Source organism: Schistocerca nitens, chromosome 8 (assembly GCF_023898315.1).
Source record: "Schistocerca nitens isolate TAMUIC-IGC-003100 chromosome 8, iqSchNite1.1, whole genome shotgun sequence".
NCBI classification, from domain to species: domain Eukaryota; kingdom Metazoa; phylum Arthropoda; class Insecta; order Orthoptera; family Acrididae; genus Schistocerca; species Schistocerca nitens.
Window position 1 is genome coordinate 301,370,286 of NC_064621.1, and position 16,443 is coordinate 301,386,728.

At 43.9% G+C, this 16,443-nt stretch overlaps 1 protein-coding gene across 1 annotated transcript in view; it reads right to left on the reverse strand.

Moving 5' to 3' along the window:
• The window catches only part of LOC126198939 (WD repeat-containing protein 81-like), a 302,041-nt gene that overhangs the window by 122,017 nt on the left and 163,581 nt on the right, over positions 1–16,443 (reverse strand). The window contains exon 14 of the mRNA XM_049935579.1: positions 1,264–1,439. Within this exon, the coding sequence (XP_049791536.1) occupies positions 1,264–1,439 (176 nt within the window). The remainder of the gene's footprint in view (positions 1–1,263; positions 1,440–16,443) is intronic.

A 16,443-nucleotide genomic window follows, 5' to 3' on the forward strand; every position in this document is an offset into this window, starting at 1 on the left:
TCTTCCAGCTTTGTAGAATGGCATCGCATATTGGTTTTCTCAGTAAGACTGAGCTAATATCATGGACTGAATATACAATCACTCTGAACAGCATCATCCGAACACACAGTGCGAAGATTATTTCAGGCAAGGAACACCTCGGCTCCAAAATGAGTCACATGATGACAGTATTAGTATTTGATATTAGGTCAAAGCTGTTGAAAAAACCATGATGCAGTGTCATTCAACAAATCCAGGAGAACCAACACACAGCAAGGCTTTCAATCTGTGGTGGAAATCAGACTTGTTTTTGCCCATTCAAGAAAATTAAGGAAATGTTGTGACCTGTTAAATACAACCTTTACCGCAGGGTGCCATAATTTCTAATATTCCTTGTGAGTGTGGCAGCAGTTAAATGGGGGCAGTCTTTACAGACTGTTCTGATTACAGTATTGAACATCAGCATCATCTGAAGCAAAGGAAGATTGAAAACTCAGCTGTGGCTCAGCACCACCTGTTAAATTAAGATAAGGTTATGTTTGAACACATGACAATACTGGCCCAAGCTTCGAATTATTGGGAATCTGTGATTCGAGAAGTAGTCGAAATCAAACTATGTGATAAAAACTTCAATAAAGGCACCTGCTATGAATGGAAAATACATGTGATACAGAAAGAACACAGAGGAAGACTTCACATAGTTTAACATACAATGCTAGTGATGGCACTGCAAGCGATGCTGGATGGAGGGTGCAAACGTAATCTATGGACAGAGAGGGCACCTCCATACATGTCACTTCTGTGATGTCATCATGATGCAATCCTGCCAATCGCATGCCATTCCTTGAGCATATCATTGCCAGTCAGACATAGCCCCCTAACAATTATGATGGAGGCAGTCATCGACAGCTTGGGACTTCATCCAAATTTAACATGGCAAGTTTACAAAGAACTCTTTATCCAGGACTCCGACACAAAAACTTCATAGCCATTTTTCTTTGTATTTTCCACTTACACATTCAGTGACAGTCTTAACTGGTTATCAATTGAAGTAAAATAAAATGTCACCAAGACTATGAATTTTATGATTCTTTAACTAAATGTCAGAAAGAAGCAAAATACAACTGAACTAACCAGTGAAACAAAAGAACTACTGGAGTGTAGTGCCACAGCTATGAGCTGAATGTCTTAATGAAGAGGGACTGAATCTGTAAGTAGATGCAGTCATATACAAATTTTAATTGTATGTGTAAAACTCTTCCAAAAATGACATAAAACATTTACCTGTAGCTGGTCCATTAAAACAGCATCCGACAGGAATGGAACAATATGTCTGAGTAGTGCCAGACTCCCAACTACACCACCTTCTAAATTTGGAGTAAGTTTCCTTTTGCAAAGTGCTATTAACTCACTCATATGTGGAAGATACTGAAGAACAATCATCTGTTCCCCATACAAAGCTGGAAAATATTATAATGAAATGGCATAAGATTCTTTAAAAGTCTGTATTAATATCAATTTATAAAAACAATTTTACATCAACCTCTTCTCACAGTATATTAAGGCAGTCTGAACATGTGCTGTGCAAGAATTTGCTTTAGGGTCCATTCATCCAGAAGAACAGTTAAAAATCTTCTACTCACTTCATAGAACACAAATGAAAAGAAAGAGCTTTAGAGATACCAAGAGTTGAATTAGTAACTGAAAATGTAAATATTATACAGGATGTATCATAGTCATGTAAAGGAATACAGCTGATAGTTCACAATAATCAAAGCAAAAAAGTCTCAATAAACACGGGCTATAAGACACATGCCTTAAGGGCTATGAGCACTACATCTTTCATCTTTAATACCATGAAACAAACTCTTCTACTGCAAGCTCTCTGCTTTCCATATTTTGAGAAATGGTAGTACGGACCAACACAAAAAAGTCCAGTAAACATGGGCTCTAAAGTGCATTCTTTAAAAGCTATGAGCACAGCTTAAGCTTCGTTACTGTGAAACTCGTCTTTCTCTGAACATGTGTTCATAGCTCTTAACATGTATATTTTAAATCCCATGCTTACTGGACATCTTTTCTCATTTTAATCCGTACTAGCGCCTCTCAAAATATGGAACACAAAGAGCTTGCAGAAAAATAGATTTGTTTCACAGTATTGAAGACGAAGAAGTCCTCATCATTCTAAAGGCACGCATCCTTAGAGCCAATGTTTACTGAGACTTTTTTGCTGCTTGTACCTTCAGTTGTAAGCATTAGTGTCATTAATTACAACAGACTTTCTACAATTGCGAAAAAACATCAAAATATGATACAAAAGACCTGTTAAAAAATCTTTAACTCTTCTTCACAATTTACCACAAAAATATAAGAATGTAATTATTGTGCATATTTTATGTGGGCTTGATGAAGGAATCAAAATGAGAAATTGATCTTCTCAATCTCATTTTAACATCTAATTTAAAACAGACGCAGCAATGTCGATAACATCGGTCTCAATGATTGATGAAGTAGTGTCCTCTGTCTATCCTATCTAGTAAGAATCCCATATTGCACAGCAATACTTTAGCAGATGTTGGCAATCTCTTTTGTGAATTTGTTGCACCATGGAAATGTTCTTCAAATAAACACACAGTACTTGGTTTGCTTTACCGCAAACATTATCTACTGATCATTCTTATTTAAGTCATTCATAATTTTTATCCATGGGTAATTAGTTGAACTGGTAGCCTTTCAATCTGTGCGATTTATTGTGTAACTGAAATTTAGGAACCAAGTGGATGATCGTGCACTTTCCATTAGTTAGGATCAATAGCCACTTTTCATATCATACAGATATCCTGTCTAAATCATTTTGCAATTCGTTTTCATCTTCCGATAACTTTACTTAACAGTAAATGACAGTATCATCATTTATATAGCTTAAGAGTATCAGGGGGATTGTGATACTTCCTTATGCCAGTTGTCACTTCAGTTTTACTTGATAACCTTCCGTCAGTTACTATGAACTGTCACGGTTCTGACATATAATAAAAGATCTGTTTTAATACACATGTTGAGAATAATTTTACATAAATAATGTATCAACAAGTAAAAAATTGTCTGAAGTTCTTAAACAACTTGTAACGGACACTGTTAGCAGCTACAGTGAATCAAATAAATTCTTTTGTGTGCTTCCTGACAAAGTAAGCATGAGAGGAATTCTACATCACCAGAAGCATCAAAGAAAAGTTTAATGTATTTGTTAGCATCTTTTGTTGTTATTTGATAGCACTCTTGAAATAACAAAAACAGCAACAAAGAGTACGTTAATTATTCCAGATATAAAGATGTACTTTAAGAAAAAAAGATTTCTGTATCAAATATCAAACAGCAACATCACCAGGTTTTGATGCTTATTTAAGATGGATACAGCAATTTCTATATAAAGTTATTTGAATGACTAACAATGTGGTGTGCGTACTGTAAGACCCTCGGTACACACACCATCAGATTATTTGACTCGTCGCTCTAACGAAGTAGGCGAGTGTCAGCAATATGTCTCGTGGTCTTATCGTGGCATGTTTATCTTCTGCTGTAAGGTCAGACGATAGAAATGCCACGTGCATGCTTAGAGTAGCATATTGACGGTGACCAACTTTAAACAGAACTTGATTAATTTTCACACACATTTATTAAAATAATAACAAGCATAAAAATAACTTAACTTGGTTCTGGATGCTATTTTCAATTGACAATCTGAAGTTCCTTTGGTCTCGGTACGTTAATCTAATTCTCACATATCTCTGATACTCGACAAAGTGTCTAGTCTTTTATCTTCATAGCTATGTACAGGAATATGATAATCTTATTAGGCGCAGACTGAAACTTGACTATAGACTGGTACAGACAAATGCAGACTGACTAATCGGAGGTCTGTACACTCGTTATAATACCTCGAGCGTTCATGTATCACTGCGCAAGTGTGATCCGCGAGGAGAAAAGGTTCTACGTTAGCAGCAATCTCATTGGCTGCGTTACATATTAATACGCGGATCGTCGGAAGCAGAATTTGGTCCGTCTCTAAGATAGCACCATCTGGTAGTGCAGAGACGGACAAGCGCTGCGCCTGTGCTGTTGTGCTTAGCGGGGCGCGCTCTAGTGGGAAAGTTATGTACACGCTGACTACGCGGAACTATGTACACAACAAACAAACTGATAAATGATAATGACAAACAAAATTTTCAAAACAAAATTAAAGCACGAATGAGATTTTCACTGTGGAGTGGAGTGTGCGCTGATATGAAACTTCCTGGCAGATTAAAACTGTGCGCCAGACTGAGACTCGAACTCGGGACCTTAGCCTTTCGCGGGCAAGTGCTCTACCATCTGAGCTATCCAAGCATGACTCGCACCCCATCCTCACAGCTTTACTTCTGCCAGTACCTCGTCTCCTACTTTCCAAACTTTACAGAAGCTCTCCTGCGATCCTTGCAGAACTATCCTATCGCCAGAAATATCCTTTGTTTCAGGAGTGCAGTTACAAAAGGACATTTCAATTGTACTCCTGTGTTAAACTTCATCCTTCAAAGATATACTGAGTTAGTTCTTGGTGAATAAACAAACAATTATTAATACAGTGTACACATATCTATCACAACCTTGCACACCAGTCGCCCAAGGGTTACTCTACGCGAGAGTCAGTTTTTTCAACCACGGAAGGCTACAACTCCTAACACAAACCACCCACGGTTATCAGAAGCTACTGACAACTACATACACTGTATTACAGGCAGTGCTAATACCAGAGGCAACCACAGGAACATCACCTGTGCCACCCAAGATTACGACTTTTACAGATTTTCCACCATTTCATGAACACCATGAGGAGTAGGACATCTTCCACCGAAGACAGCAATTACGAGTACATTTTTTGCCTCATGAAATATCCAATAAAGAAAGACAAAATGCAATTTTTTTATGAAATCCCAAACTATATCATCTGCAACAAAACCTAGAGACATAAACAAATTTGGTGGAATATGAGCTGCTTACAGTTTTCTTTATTGCAAGAACATTTTTCAACAAAGAAACATATTATTTTACAAAAGTTACAATTTTTGCAGTGATAAAAAGAGGCCCCAATTAACTGTATGCAGACTGGGCTGCCAACCTACAGGGATTAATCAGGGATTGCAATTTTAAATGTTTGTGTGGGCACAATTATGTGATCTCTCTGATCAGGGACGTTACAGTGTCTCTTACCCCTGACATAGAAGTGAGGAACTGAGGAAATCAGATTCATCTCTGATGGAAGTTATGTGAAGCAACCCAAGCCCATGAAACTGCCCACACAGCCCAGAGTTTGTTTATGGAGGTAAAAGATGTTGCAATGTCCAGTTCCCCAACATTGATCGCACCGGTCACATGGGGCATCATGCCACCTTCAGCAGGTATCCCATCCACTCCACGGCCTTAACTACCTTGGTAAACAACTATGCCAGCTGTGACAGATCAAGTCAGCAGCAGAGCTGTTACCTGTCAGTAATCATGGTTTCATTTGCCATGCATACAACATGTGCTCATATTGGCACACAATGTGCCACAAGTATGGAAAAAAAAAGGAACTTACAAAATGAGCTGCCCTTCTTTGAACTCTTTCAGTGTCCTCTGTCTATCCTATCTAGTAAGAATCCCATACTGCACAGCAATACTTTAGCAGATGTTGAACAAGTGCAGTGTTGGCAATCTCTTTTGTGAATGTGTTGCACCATGGAAATGTTCTGCAAATAAACACACAGTGCTTGGTTTGCTTTACAGCAAACATTATCTACTGATCATTCTTATTTAAGTCATTCATAATTTTTATCCATGGGTAATTAGTTGAACTGGTAGCCTTTCAATATGTGTGATTTATTGTGTAACTGAAATTTAGGAACCAAGTGGATGACCGTACACTTTCCATTAGTTAGGATCAATAGCCACTTTTCATATCATACAGATATCCCGTCTAAATCATTTTGCAATTCGTTTTCATCTTCCGATAACTTGACTTAACAGTAAATGACAGTATCATCATTTATATAGCTTAAGAGTATCAGGGGGATTGTGATACTTCCTTATGCCAGTTGTCACTTCAGTTTTACTTGATAACCTTCCGTCAGTTACTATGAACTGTCACGGTTCTGACACAATATGTCAATTCCAGTTGCATGCTTGAGATGACAGTCCATAGGTACGGAGTTTTATTAGTCACCACTTGTGAGGACTGGTATCAAGAACCTTCTGGAGAGCTAGAAATATGGAACCAACTGAGACTTCTGTTGATAGCATTCATTACTTTATGAGAATTAAGAGTTGCACAGTAACAGTATTTTCTGAATCCGTGCTATTAGTCAATAGATGGATTTTTCAAGGTAATTCATAATACTCAGACACAGTATTGTTCCAAAATTCTACTGCTAATCTACACCAGTGATGTGGGTCAGTAACTCAGCAAATTACTTCTATTGGTGTGACCTGTTCGATTTTTCAATGGATCTTTCATCGAGCTATCAGTTGTACATGATGACTTATATGGAGCTATTATATTAGCATACTCTGAAAGGAATCTAATTGGCATACAACATAGATTGGAAAACTTGTCTTTCTTAAGTGATTTCAGTAGCTTCTAAGTTACTCATGTTGGCAGCTGCTCTTGATTTGAATTCCAGAATACTTACTTCATCTGCTTTGATGAAGGAATGTCAGAAAACTGTACTTAGTAACTGTACTTTATAGGCACTCCCACTGGTAACATCAGACATTGAAGATATTGTTGTGTCCTGCCGCAGATGTACTTTACATACCATCAGACTCTCTTTGCATTTTCTGCCAGATTGCGAGACTGAGTTTCATAGTGAAAACTATTAAAGGCATCGCACATTGAAATATGCACAAAATTTTGAGTTTATGTAGAACTTCACCAGTCTTTGGAACTATGTTTTTTTTTAATTCGGCCTGCTGTTTTTCATGGCTTCTGCAACAGTGTTCTGGCTTGTTTTGTGTACCATTAGGGATCAGTTCTATGTCTTATTAATTTATTTGGTACAGATCTCTCAATTGCTGTTGATACTATTTCCTTGAATTCAAGCCACATCTGGTCTACACATACATAATTAGTTCAGAAGGAATGGAGACTTGGTTCAAATGGCTCTGAGCGCTATGGGACTTAACATCTGAGGTCATCAGTCCCCTAGAACTTAGAACTACTTAAACCTAACTAACCTAAGGACATCACAAACATCCAAGCCCGAGGCAGGATTCGAACCTGCGACCGTAGCGGTCGCGTGGTTCCAGACTGAAGCGCCTAGAACCGCTCGGCCACACCGGCCGGCGAATGGAGACTCTCTCTTAGAAATGCGTCAAACAAATTTTTATCTGCTTTTTTCAATAGATATATTTTGTATTTATTTTTGGTGAGTTTGCGTGTTATGGCATTCAGTCTCACTACAATGACCTTGTGGTAATTAATACCTGTAATTGTTGTAATGCTCCCTACTTGCTTGGCATAAATTGTTCCCAAGAGGTCGAGTATGCTTTGCAGACACTTACATTTTCAGTGGCCTTCTGAACTAATTGCTCAAAAGCACTGTTAGTAAAATTCTGGATGACGTTCAATACCTGCCACTGCCTTTGAACATATATTTTCACTTAGGTATCAAGGGTAAACTGATTTAACCAACAACTATAACTGTATGAGTGGCTTAACTGAAGGGACAATTTATGTTCCCTTCTATAGTCCTAAAGGGCAAACATGCCTCAGCAGTGTGCTAGTTAAGGAAGATGACAACAAATGATAGGCCATACTGGAAGAGCCATATGGGCTGGTTTTAACATGTTATACCTAAAAGCTAATGACTACCGTAAAATTCAATGAGGTAATACCACTTAATCAAGGAGAGCCCTCACTCAGGGTGGAGACTCCTGACAGGGCGCACCACAATCGACTTACAGCCTTTGTTCGGCATCATCTGGTGGCGTGGAAAACCCGCTTCAATGGTGTGCTTGGTGGCAAACGGGGTGCCAAAACACCCAGGGGGGGGGGGGGGGGGGGTAGAATAGTAATAAACCTGCCTGGTACTCATGGTGCGCACTGCACTTCACTGCACTATTTGCACTACCATGCAAGCAGTATTCCAATTGCTGAGCCAGGCGTCTAGCATCAGGCTTTGTACACCCACAGTCAACAAAAGTAACTTGAGGCGACGCAGCTCAGGAAGACGGCACAGAGAAATGCGGTAGCACTCCTCCTGTAAAATGAATTGCAACAAAACACCGACACTGAACACAGAATAAGAGTTCAGCAGCTCACGCATACCCTGGCAAAATGCAGCAGATGATGATGAAAGCTAGGTCGCATTGAACAGGTGAGCTGACAAGAGCATGGATGGAGGTATTGCCTTATCGGACTGGGGCCAGAGGCTGCTCAAGCAATGGTTTGACATAAGTGATGTAGGGAAAGCGTGGCCGTCTAAGTTCTCTCTCCTGTGCAAGTGACCAGCAAGGATGTTGGGGGGCTGGTTTCCAGTATGGGCAGCCTATTGTCTGCTGCTACACATGGAGGTGATGGAAGAAGTCACCACACAGTTCCTCCTTTTTGAAAGGAAAACATCTGTGCCACCCACACAGACGGGTATTTGAAGTTGACCGAGGATGCTTGATGGGGGGTACGCACGGGTTGAGGCTGCTGTGCTCATGTTCACATTGTGGTTTCCAATGAGAGCATGTGAAGGAGCATTGCTGCTCCAATGGTGCATGTGCTAGCAGCAGTGGTAGTGACAACACCCTGTTGGGAGTGGTGGATGCCTGCAGGGGTGAGTCGCTGTCTGCATTGACTGGAGGCTGTGAGAAGGGTAGTGCAGTGGTGACATTAATGTCACAGGCAATGGGGGTTGAGTCACTCATGTAGTCAGTTGGTACTAGACCAGATGCACTGGCTGGTGGTGTGTTGGACATGGTGCTGGGGGTGGCGTCGGCTGGTGGCATGTTGGGGACAGCACATGGATGCTGTTGGCCTGCATTTTATTGGGCAAGGTATTGATGGTGCTGCAGATGGATCCAGTGGTAGGCAGGAGCAACTCCATCTTGGCGGTGCTGTGCTCATTGGCTGGAGGGATTCTAGGATGTAGGCTGGATTGAGCCTGTCTACGGAGATGATTGTTGCAATCCCATTCGGACAAATGGAGAACGTCTTGCCCATGTACCACAACACCAAGTGTGGACCCAAATACTGAGGGTGGACTGGTGGTTGGTATGTGTCCACCTGAAGCATGACATGTGTGCGTGCTATGAGCTCACGGTGAAGGAAGGTACTGTGCTCACCGTAACGTTGCAAAGGTGTTGATCGCAGCTGGGCCATGAAGCCCTGGAGCTGCTGCACAAAACCTGAGGTGGTGCTGTCAGGGGGGCGCAGGGCCGCTTCCGAGAAAATGCAAGGAATGGCGAGTGGCTGCCCATATACCAACTCAGCAAGAGAGGTTCCCAGGTCAATTTTTTGTGCAATCCTCAGGCCTAGAAGTACCAGGGCAAGGGAAGGGGGACCATTCAGAGGATTAACATGTGATGGTGGCTTTAAGTGTGTGGTGGAACTGCCCACCATGCTTTTAGCTGCAGGATGGTAGCTGGTTGTATGGTGGAAATTGGAGCCGCAGATGCAGTCAGAAATTGGAAGAGGGCCGAGGTGAACTGGCACCTGCGACCTCTAGTGATGTCGCGTGGGCAACCGAAGTGGGACACCTAGGTCTGAACAAAGGCTGCAGCCACTGTTTCAAATGAAACGTTGGGGATGGGGGTGGCCTCTGGCCAGCAAGTAAATCTGTCAATAACTGTCAGCAGATATCTGTGGTGTCACCGCCAGACACCACACTTGCTAGGTGGTAGCTTTTAAATCGGCCGCGGTCCGGTAGTATACGTCGGACCTGCGTGTCGCCACTGTCAGTGATAGCAGACCGAGCGCCACCACACGGCAGGTCTAGAGAGATGTCCTGGCACTCACCCCAGTTGTACAGCCGACTTTGCAAGGAAAGGTTCACTGACAACTACGCTCTCATTTGCCAAGACGATAGTTAGCATAGCCTTCAGCTACATTTGCTACGACCTAGCAAGGCGCCGTATTCAACTGATAATTAATTATGAAGCATGTATCATCAAGAGCGATGTTCTACAAATGTGGATTAAAGTTAAGTATTCCAGAAGCTACGTACTTTTCTTTATAGCATTCATTACGTATCCTGTTTCAGACCTCACGCCAGCCTGCGTGAGTTTAAGCGCGTGTCTTTCGGCTTCCTCTCATTGTGTCTAGGCTGTCTTGTCTAGACACAACAGATATCAATATCCATTGCAGCAGGGTGGCGGACCAACAATGTCAAGGTGAACATGCATAAAATGGTGTCATGCAGGACGAATGGTGGCCACAGGGCTGTCCAACCCTGGTGCGCTTGCATGGAACACAGGACTAAGCCCAATTGCTGCAGTCACACTGTACGCCTGGCCAGACTAAGCGTTGTTTCATTAGGGCGGTGGTAGCATGGACGCCTGGATGTGCAAGACCAAATGCCAGTTTTCAGAAGGCGGCAGGGAGGAAGGGGAGGGGGCAATCTTTGGAACTGTCAGGTTGTGAAGTATTCACAAGGACATCACACCAGGTCTTAAGGTCGGTGCCGGGTGTGGATCTTAGCTGGAGGCTAAGCGCAGGGTCCGCATTCCGAAGAGTGTAGGCTATGTCCAGGTCCTCCTCTCGACCAGCGGCCAGCCTATTGTAGTCAAAGGGTTGGGTGATGGTGCAGGGCCGGCCAAGGCAATCTGCCACAACGTTGTTGATGCTAGCAACATGACAAACATCGGTTGTGAATTATGCAATATACTCCTGTAGCCTAAACTGTCAAGATGAGATATGGTCAACATCTTTCCTGCAAAAACCCGAGGTGTGATGGCGGTGGTCTTTGAAGATTGTAAAGATGCGTTCCTTGACTGAAGATCAGAAATAGCGGATGGCTTTGAGGACTGCAAACAGCTTGCATTCATATGCGCCCCAGTGGCATTCTGCATCAGAGAGTTTGGACAAAAAGAAGGTGAGCCATTGCCAGACTTTGTCCATGTATTGTGGTAGGATGGCCCCAATAGCAATCTGACTCATGTCCGCCACTACTGCAAGGGGGGCATTAGTTTGGGGGTGGGCCAAAAGGGCCCCATTGTCGAGGTCCCATTTTGTTTTTTCAGAGCTGTTGATCATGGCTTGGGTCCAAGGGATCAGCTTGTTGCTTTCGTTTTTATCACCATGGAGTGCTCTAGTAAGGAGCTCTTGGATGGTAGCAGCCTCCTTAATGTGGCGATGCCAATGAAACCCTGTAGGCCTTTGAAGGTGGTAGAGTGTGGAAAGTCCACTACTGTCTGTACTGCCTCGGGGAGGGAGCAGGAGCTGGTGGCAGAGATTAAGTATCTTAGGAATTCAACCTTGCTCACCCTAAAAACGCATTTTGCCATAGTGAGGATCACTCCAGCTTTCCATAGGTGGGAAAATTTTTTGCATAGGTCGTGATGCTGGTGGCGATACTCAGTAGTGTCTCTGGAGTAGATGAGTATATCATCTGGGTAGGCGAAACACCCTGGTGCACCTCCAAGGATGTTGTCTGAAAATCGCTGCCACATTTGTGCAGCATTGCTGAGGCCGAATGTCATGAACACACTCTCGAGCAGGCCAAAAGGTGTGATTATGGCTGTTTTCTCAATGTGTCCAGGGTGACTGGGATTTGTTTGTAGGCTTTAGTGCAACCTATCTTACTGATGATAGTAGCTCCCAAGATAACGTCACCGTAGGTGAGGAGGAGTAGGGCTGGATAGTGGTCAGGGATTGTGCAGGCATTGACTAAGGTAATCACCACAATGGTTCCAGGAATCGTCCTTCTTGGGGGCGGGGTAAAGAGCTGAAGGCCACGGTCTTTTGGAAGGGTGAGGTATTCCGGCAGCAAGAAGCTCTTAGGACTCCTTTTGTGTGATTTTGCACTTGTAAGGGGGCAGGAGGCAGGTACAGCAGAAAACTGGGGGACCAGGGTTAGTGGTGATGTAATGCGTAGTGTTATACTGAACACTCCAAGAGATGCTGGGTTGCTGGATGAGGAGGGGGACTGCTGCAAGGAGCTGAGCATATGGGCCTGAACTGCCAGCTGTTTCATGATGAAGCATGTGGCAGGGTGGGAACTGCAGTGAATGGTGTTACCGTATGTGCCATCAACTAAATGGTGCTTCATTACATCGGCAAGTAGGCTGTAATGACCGATGAAGTCAGCACCCTGAATGGGGTCAGTAGTGTCCATGACTGTGAACATCCACAGGATTTCATGCTAGAAGCCCGTAAGCAGGGTGCCTGTATTGTTGACAGCGGTGATGAAGAGGGGAGAGGGTGGCTAGAATTTAGGAGTAGTTTGTGGGGGAATATGGATGTACTGGAGCTAGTGTCAATGAGAGAGTGGGTGGGGAGACTAGAATAATTAAAATCCCATATGAATATGGGCTGTGAAGTGGTACAAGCAACCGGGCACACCTACTGCAGATGACTGCCAGGATTTGAGGACCAGCAGTACAGAGGTCTGCAGTTGGTCGCATTCTCAACAAACCTCTGGTGATACCTGCAAGCTGTGCCTAGTCTGCAGTGGTTGCGATTGTCAGGATGGTGGTTAGAACCAGGCCAGCAGGGGTGGCTCTTTTCGACTGGGCTGGCATCAAGTGCGTGAGGACAGTCAGCACGTGAAAGTGGGTGCGTGGGGTATAGGCGGGTGATGCTGGCAGTAAGTGCTGCCATCTTGGAGTTTAGGCACACAAGAATCTGATAGAGATTGGAGGCCTGCATGCTGGGCAGAGGGTCATTAGTGGCAAGTAGAGCGAGTGATGTCATGCATGTGGTGGATTGGGATGGGGTGGGGTGAGAGGGTGAATAGCTGGCCAAAGTAGCAGGTTGATAACCGACATTCCACGCTGCAGCTGAGGTGGGGAGGAGTTCAGAGTTTTGAACACTTTATCAGCCAAGACCGTAGCACCGCCTATAATGATAAATGTGTGTGCAAGGCCAGGGCATCCTGTATGGTGGCGGGTGGGCACATGAGCCAGCAGTTTAGGAGCAGGCCTTCAGGGAGGATGTGCAGTTCGGTGAGTACTCAGATGTCATCCAGCAAGAGGGACAGGTGCACGTCATCACACTGCTTGGATTACAATAAATTATATGTTCATTGTAATTCTGTGAAGTTGGATATGGTGCGTTCTTTTAACTTAGCATAGCTGCCAGAGGAAGGGGGTGAAGGTGGGGTGGGCAGTGAAATAACATTCCACATTGGGCAGCGGTGGTTGGGTCGAGGTGGCTGACAACCATTGCGAATTTGTTGGGTTGCTCATGATACAGCAATCTGTGGAAACTGCCTTGGTGGAAGCAAACCACAGGCACGGGTCTCGTGGGCTGAAGGGAGTCAAGTGAGCAACAGCATGACTGGTGGGAGCATCTGCAGACTTCTCTTGAGCTGGGCACACTGTCCTGTTGGTCAGCTAAGTCAAGCACTTCTGTAGTACTGACAGTTGCATGCAAAGTTACAAACCTCCTAAATGCGGGAGGGGTAATGGAGGCTGCTGGCTACAGAGCACATCAGGCGTGACCACTGCTGGGGTGGGAATGTGTGGCAGTGACACATGAGACTTAATCGTATGGGCAGGATGTTGCAGTATGCAGGATGGTGCTGGCAAGCAATATTGCCAACAAAAATGTAGGAAGGACACACGCAATGTGGACCACACAATATAATCTCTGCCAAGTGTTGTTGCAGGAAGGGATGTTCAATACACTGCACAGTAACACTGTGGCTTGTCCGGGGACACAACTCTCAGCTGTGGGAGGGGTGCAGAGAGTGTGGCGATGTGCACAGTTGGATAGCGTATGCGGAGGGGCACAGGAGGGGAATAGTGGTGTGCACGAAAGGAGGGGAGCGGAGCAATGTTGCGTGTGGAGGGATGGCATGTGTGGAGGAGTGCAGGAGGGTGTGGGGAAGGCAAGGGGTGGGCAGGGGGGCGAGCGGGATGTGTCCGGCCGACCTAACGGGAACTGAATTTGTGACGATGTGGGGTGTGCTAATCGGAATAAGAAAAAGGAAAAACAGCTTGTTTTGGTAATGAGACGCGGCACTTTGGTTTAGAGGGGGTCACCACAGAAAGAACAATTTATGTTCCCTTCTACACTCCTAAGGGTCATATATGCCTAAGCAGTGTTCTAGTTAAGAAAAATGACAATAAATGACAGGGTTTGCTAGAAGAGCTGCACAGGCTGGTTCTAACACATTAAAGCAAAATCTAATGATTACAGTAAAATTCAACAAACTAATACCTCTTAATCAAAGAGAGTTCTTGCTCGGGGTGAAGACTCTGGACAGGGCAGACCAGGAATAGCTTACAGCCTTTGTTTGGCATCATTCGGTGGCACAGGAAAACCTGCTTCATTGGCACAATTGGCTGCAAACGGGTGGCAAAATGGCCAGGAATAGAATAGTAGTAACCCAACCTGGTACTCCTGGCATGCACTGCACTTCACTGCACTATTTGCACTACACTGCATGCAGTTTTCGAATTGCTGATACCAAGGGAAAGAATCAGGCATCCAGCATCAGGCTTTGTACACCCGTTGTCAATAGAAGGAGCTTGGGAGACACACCTTCAGAAGGTGGCCCGGAAAAATGTGGTAGGACTCCTCTTGTTAAATGAACTGTGACAGAATACTGACACCAAATGCAGGATACAAATTCTGCAGTTTGCACATATCCTGGCAAAATGCAGCAGATGATGATGTGAGCCACATGGCATTGTGCAGGTGAGCTGCCAAGAGCATGGCCGGGGGTGTTGCCTCGTTACATAAGAGCCAGAAAACATGGCCGTCTAAATTCTCCCTCTGATGAAAGTGAAGACCTCAACAGCAGCTAAGGCAGAGAAGATGGATTTCGGTACGGCGGAGCTGGCGGAAGAGGCACCTTTTCTCTTTGCGTACAAAAAGAGTACAAGTAGCAACTGAACCCCAGAGGGGTGGCTACAGACAGCGTCTGACTCATGGTGAGTGGCTGACTTTAGGCTGGGCATCCTACTGCCAATGTGGAAAGTAACGGGAAACTACCACACTACACTCCCAAGCAGTACATGGTATGTCTCTCCATATGAAAGATTCCGGAGTTAAAACTTCCCCTCATTTGGATCTCCGGAGGGGAACGCATTGAGAGTAGATGTATTTGAAAGGAAGAAAGGGACAGTGAAGGGAGGTAACATACGGATTGGAACATGGAATGTGAGGACACTACTGCAAGCAGGAAAGCTAGAAAATGCAAAACAGGAGATGAAAAGGAACAGATTAGATGCCCTTGGTTTGTGTGAAATGAGATGGTGAGAGAATGGGGAGATACAAAGTGGAGATTATAAGCTCTTTTAGTCAGGAGAAATCAAAAGTGGTGAAAACGGAGTAGGAATATTGATAGGGCAAAAGTTGAAAAATAAGGCAATGAAGGTACAATATTTTGATGGAACACTGATGATGATACGACTGAAGGGTAGTTCAAAAGATTTGGTATTAATACAGGTATATATGCCAACCAGCCAGCATGTTGTGTGGTCTTCAGTCCTGAGACTGGTTTGATGCAGCTCTCCATGCACTCTTTCCTGTGCAAGCTTCATCATCTCCCAGTACCTACTGCAGCCTACATCCTTCTGAATCTGCTTAGTGTATTCATCTCTTGGTCTCCCTCTACGATTTTTACCCTCCACGCTGCCCTCCAACACTAAATTGGTGATCCCTCGATATCTCAGAACATGTCCTACCAACCGATCCCTTCTTCTAGTCAAGTTGTGTCACAAGCTCTGCTTCTCCCCGATTCTGTTCAATACCTCCCCATTAGTTATGTGATCTACCCATCTAATCTTCAGCATTCTGCTGTAGTACCACATTTCGAAAGCTTCTATTCTCTTCTTATCTAAACTATTTATCGTCCACGTTTCACTCCCATACATGGCTACACTCCATACAAATACTTTCAGAAACCACTTCCTGACATTTAAATCTATACTCGATGTTAACAAATTTCTCTTCTTCAGAAACGCTTTCCTTGCCATTGCCAGTCTACATTTTATATCCTCTCTACTTCGACCATCATAAGTTATTTTGCTCCCCAAATAGCAAAACTCCTTTACTACTTTAAGTGTCTCATTTCCTAATCTAATTCCTTCAGCATCACCCGACTTAATTAGACTACATTCCATTATCCTCGTTTTGCATTTGTTGATGTTCATCTTATACCCTCCTTTCAAGACACTGTCCATTCTGTTCAACAGCTCTTCCAAGTCCTTTGCTGTCTCTGACAGAATTACAATGTCATCGGCGAACCTCGAAGTTTCTATTTCATCTCCATGGATTTTAATACCTACTCCGAATTT